We start from the raw sequence: 10,017 nt of genomic DNA on the forward strand, positions 1-10,017 counted from the left end.
TAGTGCCTCAGGTTAATAGAAAAAATACCGAAACTTCAAGTCACTCACAGTACAGGTTGGGTAAGTGATTTGATTTTTCAGTTTAGTGTTAACAATATTGGGAGAAGAGAAACCAGAGGGTCTTGGGCCCCGACTCTGCTATTAACAATGGCCGATGAATGAATGGCAATTGGATTATATTTGAAATTATTCCTGTTTAGAATACGAAATACGAAAACTGTAATTTTAAGCCTATTTCACTCATTCATCGGCCATTTCAAATAGTAGAATTGGGGCCCTTTTGTGGAAGAGTGCTACCGCTGTAGGCCGCGGCGCTGTGTTGTGCTTTCATGTTTCCACAAACATAATATTGCTGGTGGAAGAGCCTCAGTAGAATAAAATTACAAACTTTTCTACTTACATTAGTACCTAGGTAAGTAACACAGCAGGGCCCCGATTCTGCTATTTTACAATGGCAGATGATTGAATGGCAATTGGATTTAATTTGAAATTATTCCTATTCTCTTTAGCATTTTGCCAATACAATAATTGAAAGTTAATTGTATTGACCTTGAGTGTACCGACCCATAATAAATTTCCAATTATTGTGTAGGAAAAATGCATAAGAGAGTACGAAGTGTCGTTTTGAGAAAATTTTCATTCTTTCATCGGCCATCGTAAGTAGCAGAATTGGGGCCGTGATTTAAACAAAATACACTTTATTGTAAAAAAAAATTAACCAATCGGCAGTATGGTTGGTAATATAAACTTAAAAACTAAAAATATACGTATAGGTGACAAAAATGTTGTTAGATTTTTAAGTTAAATCATTAAAATAGCTATGATCAGTTCTGAATCGTTTTTTTTTCGCACCGTCCTAATGCATATAATGAGGTAAGAAGGACGGTAATTTTAGAATAACATTTCTTAAAATTAAATCTTTGAATTAGATAACCAGTAGGTAAACATGAGTATCTAATAATCTATTAAACATTTAAAACAAATCTATAAACTAACAGATTACATTTCATTTTCAAAATGCACAAAACATGTACGTTTGCTTACATGTTTTTTGCATCCTGGTCGGTTCGGTAGTTACTTTGAATGGAGACATCGATTAATTTTTAATGTCTGTCAAGTAGATAAACCAAAATATTAAATATACATATTGGTCCTCTTTTTCTAATAACTGATAACTACTGAGATACAACGAATTAAAATCACGATCAAACAATAGAACTAGAAATTTATTTTGATCTTTTCATGTCCTGTCACAATTCCCTTTAAAATAAACTATAAACTTAACAGAAGTAATCGCTAATAAATGTTAACAAAAGCATTATGGTTTGTATTTCATTCTTATTCGGCATAAGTATTCCTTTATTTTATAAAAACATGAATATTGCTGACGAAAAAATATAATATTAACTATAAACATATACAGGGTGTCCAGTAAACAGCACGACATACTGCAGGGGATGATAGCTGGGGTCACTACCTATCAATACAACACAATATATGTTCAACGAAATCTTACGGATTTACAGTTTACAAGCATCTCGTAATGAACAAATCCTTTTCTGTTGCTTTTCTTTACATCAAATTATTCGTGAATAGTTACTTTACTCATTAATAAGTCTTGTTTCTATCAAAGACAATAATGTTTTCAAGAAATACTATTTTTTGGTTAAATTTGCACAGAACTATTTCCTTATCACTTAAGTTTAACCTACAGTGGTGGAACAAAAATGTATAGGCCTGAAGCACTATGTCCTTGTCCCAACAACTCTAGGCCGTCGATCGCCACGTTGACCAGGAGTCTGCCTTCCATGTAGGATTTATGGTAAACATGGAAGGCAGGCTCCACTCAGACTCAGCATACTCTCGCTGCGTCTAACCAGGGAAAACGCGGCTGTTGGCCATGTTACTAAACACAAAAGTCCAGAACGATTGCCAAGCGTAAATGGGCAGCTATTACTAATTATTCTCATAGTGGTTTTTGTCAAAATTACGTTCATTACATTTTCAACAAAATCAGTCAATCAATCATTCTCTAAAATAGCATATTTTTGTATTTTTTTTAAATGAAAATGTACTAGTATTGTATCTTTCCAAAATCACCATTAAACAAGCCAGTTTTTAAGTTTGTTATACAAAACTGCCACATACATTTTTTTTCACCACTGTAGGTTAAACATAAGTGATAAGAAAATAGTTCTGTTCAAATTTAACCAAAAAATAGTATTTCTTGAAAACATTCTTGTCTTTGATAGAAACAAGACTTATTAATGAGTAAAGTAACTATTCACGAATAATTTGATGTAAAGAAAAGCATTTGTTCATTACGAGATGCTTGTAAACTGTAAATCCGTAAGATTTCGTTGAACATTAACATTAACATTAAGATTGTGTTGTATTGATAGGTAGTGACCCCAGCTATCATCCCCTGCAGTATGTCGTGCTATTTACTGGACACCCTGTATATTATTACAGAGACCCAAATAAATATTGAAAGGGCAGTTTTCGACAATACCTAGTATAAAAAACATTATTATCTGGAAAGATTTCTATTCTTAATATAGAATCCTAGCTAACAAAGTGAAGCTAAATTAATAATAGATAACATGTTCCAGAGTATGAACAACAAAATGAGTAAATGTTTTTTATCTGTCAATTAATTTAACTGTCGTACACAGTGACAATATCATACTCATATTGTAAATTCTTATCAGAATGATGTACAAGTAAATGATTAAATAATTCTCCCGGAGTGAACAATAAATTGCATTTAAAGCAACTTTGCTTAGAAATTTTCATTCTTACATTGCACATTTTAACATGATTCCGAGCATTTACAATATCTAAGAAATGGAAACCGCAAACACATTTGTAAATTTTACAATTTCCTTTACTTTCTTTTACATCAATCATATTTTTGATGGAAGCTTTAGTTTTTATAATATTTTTCAGTTTAAAATCATTTTTATCTGCAAAATCATTTTCAACATGTCTCTGAGGGTCGTCTTTTTCTGCTGTTATTATTTCTTTAGATTTTGCGTTTGATTTTGTCCTTGCATTTATGATACTCGATACATCGTAAGTTATAATATTCGTATTGAATTCGTCATAGTAAGTATCGTGTAGCTTGCAGTGACGTAAAATATCATTTTCTAAGAAATACAAACCACATTTAGAACATTTACATCTAGATTCATCAATAACACAAGTATGTTGTAATAAACTGTTTCTGGACTGTAAACATAGATCACATTTATTACACTTATAGAGAGTCAAATCTAGCTTGGCTTTGTTAAAAGTCGACCGATTTTTTTTTTTACAATCGAAATCATTCGCTTGTCCAAACATAACAACAAATATGCAGTCAACATTAAATTTTTCAAGTTCCTCGTGTCTTATAAAATGTAAATTATAATCTAGAGAATGAAAAAGTAAGCCACAATTCATACACTTTTTTAATTTGCTATAGTCACATTCGTGAGCACTACGTTGAAATTTATCAACCACTCTTTCACATTTTCGACACTGGTATAAAATATATTTATTAAACGCATCGAACATAGTTTGGTTAAATATTTCGTGTTCAGTTTTGTTGAACAATATTAATCTAAGTGGTTTCGGATCTAAAGCATTTGCATCATGTTCTTCATGCTCCTTTACATGTGCCGCTTTATGCTTCCAAGAACTGAAACATAAACCGCAGTGGGCACAAGGATATTTTCCTAAATTCACACACGATGAGGACTTGGAATTTTCTGCGTGCGTATACAAAGACTGGGGTTCAATGATGAACTGGCATTTATCACATTTATACAGAGCAGAGTGTGAAAATCCTGGTTGCAGTTCCTCCATTTTTAGTCTGCATTCATATCTATACATAGAATTATCCAGAATTTTAACTATCTGTTCATCTGAAATGTATGCAAAAATATGCCTTGTCCAGAAAACGTTATCGAAACGCATATAAAAAGGGTCAAATTCTATTACTGTAAAATTCTTTATATTTACTTTGACCCTTTTTCCATTTACATTGTAATTTGTAGGACAACAACTATCTTTGCCTATGTACACAAGTCCACACTGCTCACATTTATTAATAGTTAGATGGGTTTGTGTAAAATCATAATGATCTTGACAATGGTTTATTACGTCATCATATGTGGTTACCGATATTTGACAACTTTTACATTTGTAAAGGTAGTTGAGGTAATTTTTATCTATGTCAGTAAACTTGGGATCAGTCGTTTCAACAGTATTATTTTCAATCGATTTTTTATGGAAATCCATATTATGTAATGAGTTTGCATTATCCGCAAACCCAATTGAACATATCTCGCACTTCTGGGTGTTACAGATTTTCATATGCAAGTCTTTATTAATATTATTTCTTTCTGTACTTAATCTTAAACCTTCGGTATCTAACAATTCTGTTTCAATAATAGAAAAGGCAGAACTTTTAACATTACTATCTTCATGTTGTCTTGTGTGAAATCCCATGTCACCTTTGTTAACGAGTATGTCGCAATAATGACAATACATTGAATTTGGTGTATTGGAATCACAGTTTCCTTTATGTGGCAGAAAAGTATGTTCACTGTAATGCACAGTGCAATTGAAACACTTATATAAAACCAGTTTCAAGGCAGTCTTAGGCAAAGAATATTCTATAAAAGTATTATAATGTGCATGTTGCTCCTTATGCACTGCCATATCTTCATTTTTGAACTTGTTGTCACAGTCTTCACACTGCCAATCATTTAATGATTGTGAGTGCATGGAATGGCTCATTGCTTCCAGAGCTGACAAAAAATATGTGTTACATTCCAAACACTGGAACAACACAGATCTCAGTCCACTTTTTCGTTCAGAGTTTTCTTGGTTGTCTGAAGTATTAATGCGCCTTTTTACTTTGTTTATGTGATACTTACATAAATGAGTATTATAAGACTTCATATTTGACATTTTTGATGGACAGTAAATGCATTGTGGTTTAAATCGTACCATTTTTGCTGTTCTGGGTTCGACTTGAGCCTTATGGTCTGATAAAATATGAAGAGAATAAAATTTCATGCTAAAATTATATTTTGAACAAAATTGGCAACTGTACAACAAATTTCCCGATTTGTTTGTACTATTTGAATTTGTTTTTTGTACCCTTTTGATTTTGATAGCTATTTTCTTTTTTGTTTTCTTGTGGTTTTTCATTTTATGATATCGTAATTCGTTTCTGGAAAAAAAAGATTCCATACATTTGTCACACTTAACTGAAAGTTTTGATTTTTCATTTTCATGCTTTATCCCATCAGTAAGAGGTTGGTGTGTGACAGTTTTGTTTTTTTTTAATTGATTATCAATATCTTTTTCTACTGAATTTGAAACAAGCTTATTGATTTTGCTTGTTAGCTCAATATTACATAAATTGGCATGTTCCTCCTTATCTTCTAAACTCCCCTTGGGAGTTTCTGTGTTTTTTGGTGCTAAAACTTCATACAGATGTTCAATTAATGAATTTGGGGTTGGAAACAATTTTTGACAATGGAAACATTGGTTTCCTTTATTTGATTGAATTTCAGCTTCTGTAGTTGTGGTTTTTGGTTTTGAAGTATGATTATTTTGAATATTATTATGCACATTTCTTTTATGCCTCATTAAGTTGGATCTAGAAGATAATATCTCATTGCATTTAGTACACTTGTGTTTTGCATGTAATTTATAAACCTTTCTTCTCTTATTATGTGTATTAATATTATGGAGACTGTAAATATTGACTTTTGGGAACAGAATAAAGCATCGATGACAGTACCTTCTGCTCTGTTTCAAAAAAGAGTCAACTCTTTCTAGTTTCAACTGAGGCTCTGCTTTTTGATGTTTTCTTTTGTTTGCTTCACAATCCTTATTAGGCTTTGACCCTAGTATTATAACATTTCTATGTAATTTTTTTGAGTCTTTTAGAGGCTCTGTATCTTTTATAATATTTGACTTATTATCAATAATTTCCTCATTGCATTTTTCAATCTCTTCACATTTGTAAGAAAGTTTTGAAGAACTCAAACATTCAGTCACAGCAGTTGCTTGTTCAAGTTTAACATCCTGTACAATATCTAAAACAAAAATATGGATACATGTAGAAGTTACCTTAAATTATAAATCAAAGTTTACTAGTTTGGCTTGGTTTGGTTTTTGGTTTTTTTTTAAAACGACTCTTGCCCTAAGGAATTTAATCCTTGCGCCAATGACACCCAGACTCAGATCAAGCATTTGTGGATCACACAAATACTTGTCCTACGCGGGGATCGAACCCGCGACACGACACGCACAGTGGTTTTCAACCACTCAGCTATCCATGCAGTTTGCATCGCATCAATAAAAAGTTTCTGGTGTAGAAATAGCATTACATACAGAATGAAAACAGATCAGAATGCAACAGGCGGACAAAACTTATCACTTAGGGGTATGAAAAAAAATTAGAAGCCTACTAAAATAAATTTTCAAAGGAATCATTCAAGCCTTTCTGGAAAAGTGTTGTAACTAACATGAGTATTTTAAAAACTTTATAATTACTATTTATATTAGTTCATCCTGCATTAAAATACTGAATGCAGGATAGTAAACAGCACAACTCGCCAGGTCTAAAATGCAGTATGCTGTGTGTGTACGGTCACAAACCTACAATTAGTATGGCGTCCATAGTTTAAAACATAAATACCAAATTCTTACTTCCACCCTTCATTTTTAGTTGCAGTGATCACGGCATGAGTTTTTTTACTTTCCACAATATCCTTATGTTGTGAAATTAATTGTATCAGGAGTTCTTTTTCATGTGCAGTAAAATTCGGTCCACGAGTTTTCTTCGACATTTTATATAAAAATCGAGAAAAAGTTACACCACAACTAATCGAAACGTAAACAATGTTCATTCGGCTAAAATCAAGAGTGATTACAGTTTCATTGAAATCACTTGGAGCAAACGACGTTTGAAATTGGTTGCATAGCATTATGACTTGCAGACTACATAAAATGTTTCCATATAAATGACACTTCTTGCCTGCCATTCAGTGAAATGACTCATTTAGTAATACCTAGTAAAATTTTTGCCGTGGGACACATAACAACATAGCAGCTTGTTAATAAATTCACAATCCAGTAGTAAATGAACAATCAATAAAGTATGGTGAAAATGGGCCTAAAACTACACATTTGGACATTTAAAAATGGTTTTACTTATAATATCAGTTATGAATTTAATATTTATATTCAATTCTACTGACAAATTTTACTGACTTGCTATTTATAAGGGTTAAAACATGGTTTTAAAAATAATATGCTGTACTACTAAGTTAAAAATGCTTGCTTTCCTAAATTTAAAATACCGCTGTGCAAAAAACACTGTTAAAAAGGATGGCACAGATTGTTTGGATGTACAAAATTAGTGAATTATGTCTTATATGGAAGAGAAAACAACAGAATGTGTAGTGTTGTTATTTTAAGTGGTGGTTTTTTGATTTGGCAATAGATTCAGTTGAATAAACATCCAGAAAAATGGAGTTATAGAATTGAGATTGTTCGAATAACAAATGGCTATTTACCTTCAAAAAAGTATTCATTGAGTTCCTGTTTTATAACAGACAAATCAGGAAAAATCTGTTTTATGGTTGGATTATCCATCAGATCATGCTCTTCTATGTCAATTTCGTCAGACATGTTTACCTGAAAAAATAGTAAATATTTATAAAGCTAAAAAGTACTTACAAATAAATAAATTTGTTATGGAACTAGTTTTTCTAACTAACAGTTTATTTTTATCTTTTAATTTAGCGGCAGGCAGGCAGCTTTGCTTCTAACCTTACTTGTTGAAATGACTTGAACTAATTTGTTGGTTAATTCAGGGCAACCTGGTGTCACCTTATCTTCATGATAGACGACTGAAAATCTAAAACAATCAGAATATATTATTAAAACTAATTACTCTAGTGTATGAAAAATACAATGTTTGTTACTTCTCAGGGTGTCAACTTGCACTGCACCTGCTATATTAAACACTATTTTATGCTACTATGCCATATAAAATTAATTATAACATTTTATCGGACAGCGCTGGTATTTCAGTTTCAGCTGTCTGACATTCAAATTTCGATGGCTAACAACCTGTATTCACTTTTTTTTTGACCGAATTTTTGTTGTACTGTATTGGATTACGGCGTGCTATGTATGCTGTGTGTGTTGTTTTCGACACTTTGGACATTTAGGAACGTGTATACCTAAATAATTTGTCAGGATATTTAAATGACGTACTTCCACACACTGGCACTGCACACTTCCTAATACTTCCTATTAATTGACATTTTCATGAGCCTTCAAGTACTGGAACTAAATTATTAAGATTTTTTCTCCGAATATACCAATAGTATAGAGCACAAAAAAAATACATCGATTTCGATGTTATTTTTAAACTTTAAAGTTGACATCACAGGTTGAAAAGTTGAAAGTTGAACTTGAATTGAAATGTCGAGTGACAGGTTGTCGAGGTTGTTTTCGTGCAATAATTCATTTTTTTTTTTAACAATACTTTTCCCAGAAAATAAATTATTGTGAGAGGTAAAAAATAACTAATTCCAACTTCCATTTCATTCTACACCGGTTCCTCAAGGTTCTACACCGGAGGCATGGAGTGGGAGTTGAGGGTTTTTGTTTTTCAAGAAAGGTTGAAACGCTTCTATAGAACTACAGGCTCATTCCACTCCTGAGCTATGTTTACAAGTTGGAAGACTCGACGAATTTCAACCGCTGGAGCAAACCGAGTTTCGAGAAGGCTACAGCACAGTACCCTAGTTATCCCCGAAACTGTTTACCGATGCATTGAAGCACGTCTTAATATTCTGGAATGGATTGAACCAGACATCAGCGTAGATGGCGAGCACATCTCACATCTTCTTGATGTCGATAATAAAGTTGTAGTGGCAGAGTCAGTGGAACAATGGGATGAAATACTGCTTAGTCTGGAAAGGGCTTCTCGGCGAGTTGGTCTACGCATGAACTTTGACAAGACTGACAAGAAAAAGATAATTATGTTGAAGATCCATGTCGTGCTGAGATCGATAGGTATGCGTTGAAGGCATAACTCTCGAAATTGTGCAATCGAGTACCTAGTACCTAGTGTCTATCTTAGGCACGCGGGCACGCTATCCAGTTTGGCAGACAAGAAAAAGGAACCGACCGAAGGATCTGATTTAATCTGAGCAGCGATTGGTAAACTCCGTCGCCTAGTCCGCAATGTCTGGAAACAAAAGTTTTCGACCACGGCACCAAAAACCTAACAGTAGAGCTAGTCCACGATCTTAAAAGTCGCTCAGCGAGCTGTAGGTCGAACTATAGAGCGAGCTATGCTCGCTATTACTTTGAAGCATAAAATCAGAAACGAGATTTTCCGCAGATAAACTGGACTGATCGTCATAGTTTTCTGAGTTAGCAAAGCGAAGTGGCCCCACTGCCATTTCATCTTGGTAAAATGGCAGTCGGCCGCTATATCTTTTGAAAGACCAGACCTATAATAGGGGGCTGGCTCCTAAAATAGGGGGCTGCTGCAACTTTGAGGAGAACTATGTCCAGCAGTGGACCTCGATAGGCTAAATTAATTAATTGACTCTTCCATACGGCGCCGGCGTACTCGAGCCACTCTTGTCTGGGATGTCTGACAGTAAAGTTGTGGCTTCCTTATAGGTATTACAACAATCGCTGAATAGTCCGATATCCCAACAGAAATGCCACAGCTTCGAACTGGAGGAATAAGAACGAAAACTAACTGTACGCAACCCACCTAGCTAGCACCGCAATTCGTAATATAAATTGCGGAAGATAGTTTACCGAAACGGTATAACCCACTAATTATACTAATGTAAATTTTAAAAATACAGCCAATACGACATAAGCGATGTTAATACTTACAATTTTTTAAGAATAATTTTGCACATATAATATGTTAAATAGGCTAGTTTCACTATAATGAGGGTCAAAAATTTCTAT

The 10,017-nt window shown here is 33.3% G+C and overlaps 1 protein-coding gene across 11 annotated transcripts; it reads right to left on the minus strand.

Moving 5' to 3' along the window:
- Positions 1-774: 774 nt before the first annotated feature.
- LOC113493552 (zinc finger protein 91-like) lies at positions 775-9,864 on the minus strand. 11 transcript variants are annotated; one of them, XM_026871572.1, is made up of 4 exons: positions 8,847-9,051; positions 7,840-7,927; positions 7,584-7,704; positions 775-6,098 (listed from the first exon to the last, which is right to left on the minus strand). In XM_026871572.1, exons 1-4 carry the CDS (start codon positions 9,026-9,028, stop codon positions 2,659-2,661), a joined length of 3,831 nt encoding a protein of 1,276 aa, XP_026727373.1. In that variant the 5' UTR covers positions 9,029-9,051; the 3' UTR covers positions 775-2,658. The 11 variants fall into 11 exon arrangements, with proteins under 11 accessions (XP_026727373.1, XP_026727380.1, XP_026727375.1 ...); XM_026871579.1 differs by lacking the exon at positions 8,847-9,051 and adding an exon at positions 8,290-8,810 and having other exon boundaries at positions 7,845-7,927; XM_026871574.1 differs by lacking the exon at positions 8,847-9,051 and adding an exon at positions 8,290-8,810 and having other exon boundaries at positions 7,788-7,927.
- Positions 9,865-10,017: the final 153 nt, after the last annotated feature.

The sequence above is a fragment of the Trichoplusia ni genome, chromosome 4 (assembly GCF_003590095.1).
Source record: "Trichoplusia ni isolate ovarian cell line Hi5 chromosome 4, tn1, whole genome shotgun sequence".
NCBI classification, from domain to species: domain Eukaryota; kingdom Metazoa; phylum Arthropoda; class Insecta; order Lepidoptera; family Noctuidae; genus Trichoplusia; species Trichoplusia ni.

Excerpts from the sequence above, each read along its gene's own strand:
- LOC113493552 (XM_026871572.1), bottom strand. The coding sequence starts at position 9,028 with ATGCGTAGACCAACTCGCCGAGAAGCCCTTTCCAGACTAAGCAGTATT. Across the intron at positions 7,705-7,839 it reads AAGTCATTTCAACAAGTAAG|GTAAACATGTCTGACGAAAT; the intron begins GTTAGAAGCAAA and ends CTATTTTTTCAG. Across the intron at positions 6,099-7,583 it reads CAATGAATACTTTTTTGAAG|ATATTGTACAGGATGTTAAA; the intron begins GTAAATAGCCAT and ends TTTTTGTTTTAG.